Source organism: Tupaia chinensis, unplaced genomic scaffold (genome assembly GCF_000334495.1).
Source record: "Tupaia chinensis unplaced genomic scaffold, TupChi_1.0 Scaffold000322_1, whole genome shotgun sequence".
Lineage (NCBI taxonomy): Eukaryota > Metazoa > Chordata > Mammalia > Scandentia > Tupaiidae > Tupaia > Tupaia belangeri.
In genome coordinates, this window is record NW_006159816.1 from 5,657,878 (window position 1) to 5,673,280 (window position 15,403).

Genomic DNA, 15,403 nt, shown 5'->3' on the forward strand with positions numbered 1-15,403 from the left:
GGGACCTGGAGCATCACCGCCTGTACCAGGCCCAGGCCCTGTACAAGGCCTGCCTCTACCCAGAGGCCACCCGGGTGGCCTTCCTCCTCCTGGACAACCCTGCCTACCAAAGCCGGGTCCTCCGCCTGCAAGCCGCTATCAAGTACAGTGAGGGCGATCTGCCAGGGGCCAGGAGCCTGGTGGAGCAGCTACTGAGTGGGGAAGGGGGAGAAGACAGTGGAGGTGCGAATGAGCCGGATGGCCAGGTCAACCTAGGTTGTCTGCTCTACAAGGAGGGACAGTATGAAGCTGCGTGTGCCAAGTTCTTTGCTGCCCTGCAGGCCTCCAGCTACCAACCTGACCTCTCTTACAATCTGGCTTTGGCCTATTACAGCAACAGGCACTACGCTCCTGCGCTAAAGCATATTGCTGAGATCATTGAGCGTGGAATCCGCCAGCATCCAGAGCTAGGTGTGGGCATGACCACCGAGGGCATTGATGTTCGAAGTGTGGGCAACACCTTAGTCCTCCACAGCACTGCGCTGGTGGAAGCTTTCAACCTCAAGGCAGCCATAGAATACCAACTGAAAAACTATGAGGCAGCTCAGGAAGCCCTCACTGACATGCCACCTAGAGCAGAGGAAGAGTTGGACCCTGTGACCTTGCACAACCAGGCGCTAATGAACATGGATGCCAAGCCTACAGAAGGGTTTGAAAAGCTGCAGTTTTTGCTGCAACAGAACCCTTTTCCCCCAGAGACTTTTGGCAACCTGTTGCTGCTCTATTGTAAATATGAGTATTTTGACCTGGCTGCAGATGTCCTGGCAGAAAATGCCCATTTGACATATAAGTTCCTCACGCCGTATCTTTATGACTTTTTGGATGCAATGATCACTTGCCAGACAGCTCCTGAAGAGGCTTTCATTAAGCTGGATGGCTTAGCAGGGATGTTGACTGAGCAGCTCCGGAAACACACCATACAAGTACAAGAAGCTAGACACAATAGAGATGATGAAGCTGTCAAAAAAGCAGTCAATGAATATGATGACACCCTTGAGAAGTACATTCCCGTGTTGATGGCACAGGCAAAAATTTACTGGAACCTTGAAAATTACTCAATGGTGGAAAAGATCTTCCGCAAATCTGTGGAATTCTGTAACGACCACGATGTGTGGAAGCTGAATGTGGCTCATGTTCTATTCATGCAGGAAAACAAGTACAAAGAAGCCATTGGATTTTATGAACCCATAGTAAAGAAGCATTATGACAACATTCTGAGCGTCAGCGCTATTGTCTTAGCTAACTTGTGTGTCTCCTATATTATGACAAGCCAAAATGAAGAAGCAGAGGAGTTGATGAGGAAGATCGAAAAGGAGGAAGAGCAGCTGTCCTATGATGACCCCGATAAGAAAATCTATCACCTCTGCATTGTGAATTTGGTGATAGGAACACTTTATTGTGCCAAGGGAAATTATGACTTTGGTATTTCTCGAGTTATCAAAAGCTTGGAACCTTACAATAAAAAATTGGGAACTGATACCTGGTACTATGCTAAAAGATGTTTCTTGTCCTTATTAGAAAACATGTCAAAACACACAATCATGCTCCGGGACAATGTAATTCAAGAATGTGTTCAGTTTCTAGAACATTGTGAACTTCATGGCAGAAACATACCTGCTGTGATTGAACAACCCCTAGAAGAAGAAAGAATGCATATTGGAAAAAATACAGTTACATATGAGTCCAGACAGTTAAGAACTTTGATTTATGATATTATAGGATGGAATATGTAGTAATGGCTATTAGTGACTTTTAGTATAATAGCTTTACTATCCAAATTTTGTACTGTTTTACCTTTGGCCTTTTGCATCTTTATTTTTGTTACAGGTTGAACTTTGTATATTTTAGCAATAACAAAAATAGAACTTTCATTTTTTTTAATTCTCCAGGAGTTATGAAAAATTCAAGACTGATGAAGGATTATTTGTCTCTTAGAACTTGTAATGGCTATGTGGCCTTCCTTTGTTATCTTTTGTGATTTGGTATATGTTGTGTCCTTGCACAGGAATACATCATTCTGGGGCTAGACACTATTTTGTGTTGAACTTTTAGACTTTTAATAATTATTTCTGGGATTTTATGTGCTATTTGCACAACTTAACCTCATAATTATATCAACTTGTAATGCATAATTTTTTGGACAGTGTATATTTTTGGCATTGTTTTTCAATATAGATATAATACTTTATCCTTCCAAATTTTTTTAAAATTTTAAGTCATTTCTCTCTCTCTCTCTCTTTTTTTTTTTTTTGCCATAGGGTGTGTACACTCATTGGAGAGAGACAGAGAGACAGTAAAAGGGAAAGTGAGAAATAATCACCCCTGAGGGTGATGGCCATGTTGCAGTCCCTTCTCCATTCTCCTCTTGGAATTTTTGGGCACAGACTCACATGCCTGCCATGATTTCAAACCTGTAAGTCTGGGACTTGAACCGAGGTCAGCCATGTGGGAGCCCAGTGCCTTAACCACCATGCCACCTGGTCCCATAATGCTTTCTCTTTTTAATGTACAAGATTTAGTAGGGTGTCTTTTCTTTAACAAAATTATGGTGCTATGGTGTAGAGAAAAATGTCAAAGAAACACATTTCCATTGTTTTCATTTGCTATTTGTTAATAATTTGAATGTAGGAACAAGATAATACCATTACTGTTTTCATAATAAACTTTTCATAGTGATAATTAGTAGAGATACCCTGTGAACTCAGTTCTTAATTCTTAACACTGTGTTTACAATTGAAGATTTGCTGGTGTTGTTTATATATTGTAGCCCCTTGGATAAGGAAAAGCCTTCCACATTATTTCTCTGATTCCTCTCCTACAACCATCACTGATGAGGAAATGAGTTTGAAATTTTATTTCAAAGTTTCAATTTACCCAATAATTTTTTGGGAACCTCATTTTTCCTGATCAGATTTTTTTTTTTTTTTGGAGAGGTTTTTGCTATAAGGTGCATGCACTTGCCAGAAAGAGAGACAGAAAGCGAGAAATCACCCCCCAGGGTGGATGGCCACCCCGCAATCCCTTCTCCTCCATTCTCTTCTCGGGATCTTGGGCACGCAGGGACACACACCCGGCGTGAGTTTAAGCCACTGGATCTGGGACTCAAACTGTGGTTGGCTATGTAGGAGTCCAGCAATGTAGCCATTACACCATCTGCTGATCCCTCCTGATCAGGAATTTTATTTTCTGAACCCTACACAAATTTTATTTTTTCCTCACCTTTTTCCCCCCTCTCTCTATAAACATAACTGCCAACACCAACTTAACCTGGTGTGAACAAATATGAAAGTATCAGGTTAAAACTGCTGATTTTGACAGTCTTGGACTTAGAAAACTAACAATTTTCTCTGGTTAAATTTACTAGCTTAAGTTCAATTGTCAGTGCGTCTTTTATTTACCAGTGATGCTTTGATTCTGCATCAAAGGACAATCAATGCTTTGATACTTACATCACTTCTTTAGTGCATCCTGCTGCACATTCTGTGTCTGGGAAATGTCCTTAGTTGAACAACTTGTAGTACGTGTTGCTGCACTAGCTCAGTATCCTTTTCAGTCTCTGTAGCCCCTTAAGATTTGGAAATCAAATGAAATAAAATCTTATTTTCAACAGCCACATTAAAAAAATGTCCCCTTTTTTCATCTTAAAAAAAAAAAAACACAAAAACAAAACCAAACTCATAAAGTGTAACTAATATTAACTACCCAAAAGCAAATGTTTTCCAGATTCCATTTTGCAAATAGCCTGGCCTTTGTTTGGCCACAATTTATTTACCCAGGTGCTCTGTGTTCGTGCTTTGCATGCCTGTGTAATTTAGCTTTTCGGAACATAAAGGGCTTTTCAAAACAGTTTACCCCCTTGCCGCTGGGTAGGTGGGATTTCCTGGTTAGTAATGCATCAGGAAATCCTGACTGCCCCTCCACTGTGTAAAGGAATAAAGGTCAATTATGGCTTTTGTCCCCTTCTTTACACCGGCTCTCCAGAGAAGTACCGGCCAGGATTCAGACGGCTGCCAGTGACAGCAAAGTCCCCAGATCCATGCTTCCAGAGACCAGAGCCTCATGTCTCATGTAGCTGGGAAGAGCCCTGGGAGTTTTGGAATTTCTAACTCCCCAGACCCTATTGTCCTTTACTTTTAGGATATACACATTTTAAACTCATGTCCAAAGTACCCTGCTCTATACTTGATTCTAAATGGCAAATGACTACAGTCAACCCCATACTCCACCCCATTAGAACAAAATGAAAAGCTTTTTTCTATGGTCCTAGAGCATGAATATTAAGGGCTAAAAGCACTTCTCTTGACCAAAAAAGTAAGATTTCCTTCTACAGCCATAGCTTTTACTCTTAAATTTATCATATCTGCATGGTGTATTTTAAAAGGATCAAATACTAAATCCAGTGTTTCATGCACATACAGAATATGAGCATGTGTCTGTGTACACGAGCAGTTATGTGATTTTCTCGAACAAGAACGACAACCTGAACTTTATGTGCAGAATCATTAAGCACATTCCTTTGAGTGTGATATGACATGCCTATTAAAGGACTTGTATTCTTCATGGCAGTCCCTCTAAATGTGGCCTCAGCTATGGCATGGATGATTGTACTAATACCATCTTGTGGGAGGCTGTGCACCGGTGAGTCTGTCGGGACACCATCTGAAGTCAGGTGTATGGTGGCTAACTCTTACCCATTCATTCATCAGTGGCATACAACTGGGGAACTGGGAAGACTGTGAGGGCATGGAGGTGAGTTACTGGCAAAGAGATAGTTGTAATCAAATGACATTACTTCCCCCAAGTGATACAGATTCATATGGGTATGGGCTCTCAACATTAAAGGAGCAGTTTAGACAGAATTCATACAGAATTGTGATAATTTTGCCCAAAGCTAGAATGACTTGTTTATAGAAGTAGGGGCATAGATGCCCAAATATACTTCCTAGGAAATGTGTTATGGATATAAATGGCTTGGCAGGAAAGCTTTAAGGGAGAATCTTTCTGACCCCTCTGCCCCATAATCCATACTCAGCTTCACTTCCACACTGGAGTCCCAGAAGGTGAGCAGTGATGAAAGTCTGACTCTAGATAAGCAGAGGATGGTTTTCTAAACAAGCAAACTTTAAAAAGATAACATTACCAAACAAAATTCTTTATTCAAAGTGAACATCATCATTTTCAAATACTATTTTTGTTTCAGTTTCCTTCATAGTTTTCTTACTATGGGTAATCTGGAAACATCAGATAGGTTGTGGTGTTCTGAGGGTATTCTCTGCCACACTCTTATACTTTTAGCATTAGTGTGATTTGCAGCTCACTAATTGCCTCATCTCTTATTGACCTACTTCTAGGACTAAAGAGACACTAGAGTTCTCTGTAGTTGTCATTTACTGGGCTATGCCCTGAGTATTAAGTCTAATGCACAATTTTGTGATCAGTCAGTAACTCTTGATTCTTGGTGGTCCACACATACATAATCACCATGACTAACCACCAGATTCCAAACTTTAACTTTCTACCATACTATATATGCAACTTTTTGAGTGCCCTGGTATAGCTGAAGTCTTTCAGTAACCTTAATTCAGAAATTAGTAGCTTTAAGGAATTGTGAGTTCTCAAAGAACCAAGACTGTCTCTAGGTTATATAAGTCCATCAGCTACAGCACTTCCTTTTATAAATTTCATATTAAACCAACTCATCAGTGCAGAATATTGTGGATTACATATTTACAGTGCAAGATGGCACTGAAACAAAAGGTTTTCTGGCACTAATATGGTATATGGTCACAAAACAGCAGTTTCCATTGTAGTAGGAGACACTGTTTACTTACTTCTGTCCTTCTGTTAGCCATTAGAGGAAAATGACTAACAATGTATTTGAAATTTTTGTGGGGGAAGAGACCAGCAGATGGCATAATGGTTTCATCATTGGACTCCCACATGGCCAACTGTAGTTCGAGTCCCAGATCTGGAGGCTTGAAACTCATGCTGGGTGCATGTGCATGCATGCCCAAGATCCCAAGAGAAGAATGGAGAAGGAATTGTGGCATGGCCAACCCCCCTTGGGAGTGATTTCTTGCTTTCTGTCTGCCTTCGGTGAATGCACATGCCCTATAGCAAAAATCCCTCTAAAAATAATTTTTATAATTTAAAAATTTGCCAGAGTGTGCTTGTACTCATTGGGCCATGGTTGGGTGGGGGAAAGAGAGAAAGCACCCCCTGTGGGGCATGGTACACCACAATCCCTTCTCAATTTCTCCCTCCTTTTGGGATTTTGGGCATGTTGCACTCATACCTAGTGTTTTTTCCCAATCTACTGGGACGAGACTCAAACCATGCAGTCAGCTATGTGGGATCCAGCTACCTTAATCATCATGCCAGTGGCTGGCCCTAATAATGTACTTTAAACAGCAGAAATCCTGCAAGTACCACAGTCAATCAACACAAACTGCCTAGAACAATGAAGCAGTCAGCACAGGGGCACTAGATTCAGTCAGACCCAGCTCCACTCCATGTCTAGCAATGCCGCTTCCCAGTTACCAACACTGGGTATTTCCTAACTAAACCTGTTTTTCACCAGGAAAAAAAGGGAGATGATACCACCTACCTCACAGGTTGTTGTGAGAACAGTATTACTTCTTCGACAGTGTCTGGCAAAACAAAGAATGCATTAAAAATTAGTAGAGGGTTGACCCTGTAGCTCAGCAGGTTAAGCCCTGTGCATGTGGACCTAAGTTCTGCATGGTCAACTGCCACTGAGATCCTGGCCTCAAAAGCTTGAAAAAAAACAGGCCAGGTGTATGTGCATGCCCAAAATCCTCATAGGAAGGAGAAATGAAGGAAAGGGATTGCAACGTGACCATGACCCTTGTAGGGTATTGTCTCTCTTCCTGATTAGGAGACACATCTTGGGCCATATAAATGAAAAATAATCAGTTATGAAGTAGTAATCCATTAAAGTACATATAATCAATCAGATTCAGAGATCAGGTTGGAAGTAACCTCAGAGATTTTCATTTTACAAAAGAAATTAGCCTCAATAGGGTAAGTGACTTATACCTGGTAGAGAAAAATTATACACACCCAAAATGTTCAGAATATAACTCTTTCCACTGCGTTCTTAAACACTCGCCTTCTCCTAAATTATTTTGCAGCTTCACAGTGGCAAAATTTCATCATGTAGAGGTGTGTGTGTGTGTGTGTGTAATTTCAGAGGGTGTGCACATGCATGAGAGAAAATGTACCCCCCAGCAGGGTTTGGTCATGCTGCCGTCCTTTTGTCCCTCTATTTCTCCACCCTGTCAGTATCCTAAGCACGTACACATGTGCCCAGTATGTTTTACAAGTCACTGGGGGCGAGGTTTCAAACTGTGGTCACAGCCATGTGGGATCTGTCTGTACAGTGCTTAACCACTGCACATGGGGTCAGCTCTCCATCATTTTTAAAAAGAGTAGTTTCCCTGTTCTAATATTAGCACAATGAGGTACAAAGGATATGGCAGAACTATGCAAAGATGAATTTCAGAGCTTGTCCTTCTGCCCATACTAGGTCTGATCAATAGATCAGAAAATGCAGCAGAAAATAGGTTCATGAGTCTTTCGGAAAAAAAAATAAAAGTTAGACATGCTCTTGAAGCCAGACACAGGCAAAAATAAACATGCCAGCAGTTAAGATTTCTTTTCTTTTCTGACAGGGTAGCATACCTGGGGCAGCAAGCTTTATCTGGATTTCAGTTTGACAGCTGCCAATGTTAAATTAGGTAAATATCATTGTTGTTTAATGTTTATTTAGCATAAATGTTGATTCACTGAATAAAAACTGGACAATAGTACATAGAAGTACAGCTGCCTGAACCCTGAATGTTCTTTCATGGATGAAAGCACATTCTAGACTTCTTAGAAAGATAGCAAACACTCAAGAAAACTGGTTGTATCCATTTGTGGCCTGGGGTATGGAGACAGGTAGAAATTATGTATAAGGCAGCAGTAAGATGGGATGACTTTTAAGGTTCCTTCAATCTGAGCTTATATAAGCCAAATAAAAAATAGAGTTTTAAAAACTAAATAACTTAGAAGAGCTAAAATCTTAGTGTGACCTACTGATGACTGCATACAATTCAACAGGTCTGATTATCAGTCATTTTAGAGCTAAGACAATAACAGCTTTCCCTCCGGTGTGGGACAAAATCAACAGCGATACATGGCTTCACTACTAAAGAAGCTACTCATGAGCGCAGAGTGTATTCTATCTGTTTTCTCTGAGTATAGCATTATACTACCAACTAAGGTTAAATGGAATCAACATGAAATAAATAATATATGTAACAATAAATTGTTTTGGTATTGTTTTATTTTTTTCCCAGCACATCTTAAAAATCACAATTTGCTTATAGAACAGTACAATCTAGGAAAACCAATAAAAGGAGATCCCGAACATACACTGAAAGCACGGTATAGAGACTATGTGTTGAGCCCTTGTGGAAAACAGTATGGCTCAGACTGAATTGACAAAGCTATTCTGGACTCTCTCAGGAATTTTCCTTCCCACCACATATCACTTTCAGACTACAAATGTAAAGAGAATTGTTTGTATGCAGTAGTTACAGCAGTATAATGGCTTACCTACAAGTGCTTACTCACATGTAGTTCTCAAAAGATTACTACAGTACTGGCAAGAATATGTACTATCTTGGAGGAAGACTCAGGATAAGATATTATTCAAGTCAAGTTGTATCAGAGCCAAAGTATTTCACAGGCTTAGCAAAAAAGGACAAAAATAAATATAACCTACACATAGTTCTCATAAGATTTATCATTGTTCAGAAACAGAAATATTCATTATTCGGAAGGCACCATCACACAAAAAGGACTGATTGATACGCAACATAAGCAATAGAAACTCCCCTCACAGGCTCCGCTGCTCAGGGGGGTATATGAACGAACATCCAAAAACATGGAGTGAGTGTCTCAAGGCTCAGTGAGTACATCACATCCACCCAGCCACATCTTAGGGCTACTAGGTTGGGATGGTAGGGATGAAAAATGTAGGAATCAAAAGTACATACAAATCCCATTGACTGATCAGATGTATGAGAGTACAGGCCCACCATACAATTAGTTAAACATGTAAAAACAGATGACTCAAACCAACATGGTAGAACGTGTTTCTACATATAACTACTTAGTTCCTGACATGTTCTTGAAGAGGAATAGCCTTGAATTGATAAATAACTTCTGTCTTTAAAGACTTATCCTCTCCCAATCATTTTAAATAATGGCTATTTCATGAAAGAAAAAAAAAATCCCAACAAGGCACTATGAACTTTTAGGGATACTGCTGAAGTAGCTCAAAAAATCAACTGTTTAGAGAAACTACATACCAGTTTAAGCATTTCATGTCCTCATGAGCAAGATTACTCTCAGGGTTAGAAAAACATGTATCACAGCGTACTTTTGGTGAACATGAAAAAACCTCCAACAATAAAGATGCCTTGAAAATATGTATATGTATTACTTAGAAATCCATACTAAAACAGCTTAGCTTTTTTTCCCCCCCTTTTCTCTCTCTCTTGGAATTCAGTCTCTGAAAAATGTTCTTAATGACACTTAATATTATTATTTTTCTTTCTTGTAGAAAACATAAAACAATCTCCTTTGGGAACCAAAAAAAAAAAAAAACAAAAAAACCCTTTCAGGTTTACAGAACTAAAGTTACTGAATTCTGTGATGGTTCTTTGGCTTGAATATTCTATCTATTAGAGGTCTTTACTCTTGTTTGTTATGGAATTAATTGTGGTTAGAGAACAAGAGTGCTCATTCTTTCAGAATCTTTTGAGGTTCAAAAAGGAATGCTTCAGGTTCATAAGAGACTACACACCTCCTAGGAATACAACATTGATTTAAGAAATTATTGGAGATTAATAAAACCTCACTAACAATATGCTCAGCTATAAATCCAAATGGATTTAGACATAGGTTACACTTGATTATGCTACATCAATAAGGTTACAAAAAAATAAGTTTTCAAATGGATGGAAAAATGAAGACCAAAAACTGAAGTTAAAAGAAAAACTCATATGCAAACAGAATGAACAACTTCACACTCTATTCGAAGAAAAAAAATTAGATCCATGTCCATTTTATTAATATGTTTCTATAATCTCCTGACTTTACATGTAGGTATTATAGTTAAATTTCACACGGAAGACGAACACTGGCTTAGGGAGTAGAAGGCTGAGTAACATATCTTTCATAACAGACACTGTATTTTAACAGTTAAAGAAAACTTTTCACACTTTCTGGATTTCAGCATCAATGTACAAGATGTTTCCTTTTCAGGAAACTAAATTAGTAAGAATTAAAGGAATATATTGACATATGGCTCATTTGGAAACAAGAAGCCGAGAGTGAAGAAAGTCAAGCCTCTGTAACTCTTTAAAGCCCAAGGTTAAACATTCTGGATTCTTCCACCCTAAAATGGCTTCATTTACCTTCCACATTTCTCTCACCATCAGCTAAGCCCTAATTAAAATCCAAGTTACTAAAATCTGACTAAGTGGTAAACAAAAAATTATTAAAGCTTTCCTTAATTCCTGTCTCAGTGTCTCTAAAAATGTTGATATGCTTTCCACTGCATTTCATTTTGGCTCCCTCAAGCACCAGCATATAGAGCGTGCAAATCAATACCTAGAAAATAACTGTGTCCTAATATTTACATGGAATAGAAGGTCAACCAAGCCCTGTCCCATTTGGATAGCTGAAGGACCACACTTCAGCTTGGGACTACAGAGCATCTCTGATAAGCTACAGTGAAGAAGCTGTAGCTAAGAAAGAATATGACAAGAAAATCTCTGGAGCCAACATGCAGAAAAGCATTTTCAAAAATGCAAGTTGGAATTTAGTAGCTACTAATAGAATATTCTTTAAAAAGAAAAAAAAGGTTTTCTTGTAACCATCTATACCTGGTATCATATAAACACTGATGGAAGCTCATCCTTTATTGTGCTTTTGTTTTCAAAACAACATAGCTATGCATACTAGAAAGCGTCCATCTTCATAGATGACTTTTTAAGTAATAGTACTGGAGTACGTATGCACGTTTAGGGAAAAAAAAAACGCCCCTTGTCTCAGAAGAGGAAAGAACCTAATCCTTTTTCTTCATGGTAATGCTGGACACAACAAACATGTGGCTCCCATAATTCTTATTAAATAAAAACAGTTACTTAGAATAAGGCTAAACTCATTGATGTGCTACTATAAACTGTACCAAACATTAAGGCAACTGCTCCTCCAAGGTCTGCTCATATTGAGTCTTTAGTATTCAGTGTTATTTCTCAACCAGCAGTAAGTTCCCACACCCACTGAAACCCCAACCCAAGTATGACATCATCAAGATTAAGTGTTACAAATATGCCCAAATCAAGAGAAGTCTGTATTAGGCAATACTGAAAACCAAGTAAGGTATGGACTTTCGATTTCAAAAATAAGCTTATTCAAAATGAGTTAAGCCTCACATAAACAATGTTCTTCTAGCTTTAACTTTTATGAAGCCACTTTCAGATATGTCAGAAATAAGAAGAATAGTTTAAGTGCTTCTGTGTGTATGAATGAACTCAGTCCTCCACAGACACTAACTATACTGAGGCTTCATACCGAGGCACCTCCCAAAAGTAGGTGTGTGAAAGTTTGGGGGAAGGTTTTCTGACACTAGATCAGAAAAAATAGTACTGATGATTGTTTTTGTGTTTCAAAATGATCCCTATAGAAATGATTTCAGCTACAGAATGTAGTCACCACTATAAAATCAAGGCTGGGGAGTCCTGCATACATGGGGGGAGGAGAAAAATGAAGACATAAATCACTAATTTCCATAAGGTTTCTGTAGGACAGTGAACACAACCAAGTGTTATACACCATATAATTTTCTAATATTAAATACAGATTTCTGACGTTGCTGAAATACGAACTCCTTGGGAAAGGAAATAATGGTGTAACAATCACAAGCAAAGGAATGGGTCTGCTTATGAATCTGTTTTATTAAAAAAAATTACTCAGAAACATGTTTACACTTCCAGTGAGATATTAGTACCTTGTTAAATTTTACATTTTGATCACCAATTAGAGAAGTTACCATCATGAATAGATGCATTTTATAAAGCTGAGTTATTTTATTTATTTATTTATTTATTTATAATTCTAGAGGTAATTTCCTCATCAAGTATCCAACTATTTCAAATATCAAGGGCTTTAAGCAAAGACCTGCTGGAAATTTTATAATTAAAAATAAATCACCAACAGAGAGAGGCAGCTTCTAAAAATAAATATTTAGTTTTGTTGTTAAACCAACATTTAATTTTGATTTGCTTACAGATTTCAGTTTAGTCATTTGAAGACAATTTTAATAGTAAAAATTATTTATCATTTTGAAGTCTTAAAAATATCATCTTGTCAATTTTAATTTCACTTTTCTGGTTAAGGCTACTTCAGGTATAAAAGGTATCAAACTGCCCAAAAATACTTTGGAGCTGTTGCTACACAGACAGACAGGGTCCTTGTAAAGGACTGTCTGCATTTTGACTTACATTATCTGATCAAATATTAATTTAAAAAACTATCAAAAGTTAGGTATTGCATTAAGAAAAGAATCCATCTCAAAATGTGAATCATGAACCTTGACAGACAGTGATTCAAAGTAATCATTTTACTTATAGTAATATCTAGGTTTAAATGTAAAAATGTTTGCTAAATGTGATTAATGTTTTCATTATTTAAGAAACAGGATATTTCTAGTTTTTTGATTATGGTATATGGATTAATACATTTTTTAAAAAATTTAGGTTAAACCAGTAATTCACAAAAGGCATTAAACTATAAATAAAAACTAAATTGAAACTACTTTTATATGAAAATTTATCATGTTGCATGGGTTAATTTAAAAAAAAATTTGTCATTAAAACTGTTGAGTCTTTAAATTCAATAGCTGAATGATGACTGTTTCTTTAGCCAAACAATTCTTTTAACTGGAGATATTAAGTGTAAGGTGTCTTCCATTTCCTTTGTAGCTTCTTCTGCATCTCAGCCACAAGAATATGAAATCTGAAATATTAGTACTCTAAGGTGAATAAAGACATTCACTTCATGGTAAATCTGTTCTTCATGTATAATGTGTGATAAGTCAACTTTTCTTATAAAACATATTATGAATGAACTAGGATATAATAACAGTTATTTCAATAATACAAAGATAACTCATATTTCAGTAGAAATGGAAACATGGAGAACAAAAACATGTTCCCTAACAGAAAAGTCTGTATACTGATAGTGATGATTTAAACTTTTATAACTAAATACTAATTTCAAAGAAAAAGGTAGGCCAAGGATCTTAAAAAACTGAGAAAGTATCTTAAATAGCAGGTTGCCTATATTCTTTCATGACTATCCTCCCTTAATTTTCTACTCACATTAGAATACACTCTTAGAAAATGTACACATGTATCACTCTTTAATGTAACCCTTCACTAGATACCTGCTTCCCAGAACCAGTTTTTCAAAAAAGAGGTCAGATAAGCAATAGATGATTCCAAAATCTACCTTTGTTCCCCAAGAGGAAGCATCAATACCAAACAGCTGGGAGAATCTTCCTCTGAAATACCTGGTAGCCTTGTGCTGCCTGACTAAAATTTGACATGACAACCAATTGGCTGTAAACTGATGCACCTGCAATGAGAGAGATTTAGGAATACCATCTGTCAATCCATAGACGCAGAAACAAAACAAACTACAGAATGAAAACAAACATTTTAAACCAACAAATGTAGCAGAAATACAGTCTATAATATATTTGATTACTGGTATAACCACAGTTGAAAGTTAAAAAAAAAAAGAAAAGTGACATATTTTGTAACAATGCTAACAGACTTATAAAAGGTTTCTGTTTCCAAAGATGTTATTGGGGTCCACGTATTCCTTGACAGACTTCAGCATCCCAAAGCCGACATCAGAGATACTTTCCTTTAGCCATTGCTTCCGTAACTTGCCCACTGGAAAAACAAAATCAAAAATGCTTCAATGTACACTATGATGCTAGGAACCAATCAATCTTGTGACCACGAGTGAACAAACACTGTGTGATAAATGCTTTTATTCAAAAATGAGAAATGTTTTGCTTTATTTGATTTATTGAGCCCACCAGACTATCAAGCTCATTAAGCCCAATGTATTCCCAAGGGAAGCCTATGCTCCACAGTGTCTCCTTTCTCTGTAAACTATGAAATAGAGATTGAAAGAAGCTTGGTCTGAGATTATAGCCCATTTTACAAATAACAAGATGAGAAAACATACATTTCAAAAGAACCTGCTCTCACCTTAACTACCAAAACATGTCAAGTTTCACAGAAAATGAACTAAAGAAAAACATATCGAGATAAATTTATAGGATATATTTAGCAAAAATGACAGGATCTATATTTTTAAAATACTGTAAGGTGCATAAAAGATTAAAAAATACAATTTAAACCTTTAATAGACTTGAGTTGAAAAATCTGGTTATGAAGCTTTCTACTTATTTTCTTTTCACAGTACTTCTAAAAAATTTGCATGTTCCCAAATGGTTACTTTGTTCCTACTATTTTTCAAGATCTAGAAATATTTTTATGCAGTAAATAAATCAAATAACCTAATCAATCTTAATCTTTTGCTTTTATATACTGTATAATGTTTCCTTTTTTAGTTTTTAGGTCTTGCTAATTTATTCTAAGAATAATGAAGTAACATGATGCATCATAAATTACATTTTAAAAAGCACTCTGGAAAAAATAAAACCTTTTCTAAGTAGAATTTTCTAAGAAAGTATTTCTGTAAAATAATTCTGAAATGTTAACTTGCGTTGATAGTGAAGCAAAAATATACACTGACTTAACTGTGGCAAATGGATAAATCTTGTAATATATGGTTAGGATTATTTGTGGTTAGTACTTTTCAAACAAACACATTACTGCAATGATTGAACACAAATGGTCATTTTCCACAAATGTTCATTAATGATCCAAAGTCATCAACAGTGATTTAATTGGCCAACTGAAATGGGAAACCTTCTTTCATTAAAGTCTTCAGCCTGTCATTCTAAGATGCACTCTCATTTATCAGGCTGCAGTGATATATATCATAGCATCTGCCTTTTGGAAACCTTAAATACCATTTCAAGCTCAACCCAAACTATCTTTTATGTCCAGTTTCCAGGAAACCATCAAACTGTCATCAAGATAATAAACAGCAAGGTATTTCTACTTGGCTTTGAGAAACAACAAAGCACTGTTAAGTGTAAAGATGGGGGGGGGGGATGAAGTTCAGAAGGAAACAATTCTTT

The 15,403-nt window shown here is 37.2% G+C and overlaps 2 protein-coding genes across 4 annotated transcripts in view; one reads left to right on the forward strand and one right to left on the reverse strand.

Moving 5' to 3' along the window:
• Positions 1 to 2,272, forward strand: part of LOC102484177 (tetratricopeptide repeat protein 30B) — a 2,759-nt gene extending 487 nt beyond the window's left edge. Inside the window, 1 exon segment of the mRNA XM_027773118.1 lies at positions 1 to 2,272. This exon segment is cut by the window's left edge and continues 68 nt beyond it. Coding sequence (XP_027628919.1) covers positions 1 to 1,772 — 1,772 coding nt within the window. The 3' untranslated portion in view covers positions 1,773 to 2,272.
• Positions 2,273 to 9,530: 7,258 nt separating this feature from the next.
• AGPS (alkylglycerone phosphate synthase) overlaps positions 9,531 to 15,403 on the reverse strand; it is a 135,974-nt gene continuing 130,101 nt past the window's right edge. For all 3 annotated transcript variants that reach the window (XM_027773119.1, XM_014589018.2, XM_027773120.1), the window contains exon 19: positions 9,531 to 14,078. In XM_027773119.1, the coding sequence (XP_027628920.1) occupies positions 13,957 to 14,078 (122 nt within the window). In that variant the 3' untranslated portion in view covers positions 9,531 to 13,956. The remainder of the gene's footprint in view (positions 14,079 to 15,403) is intronic.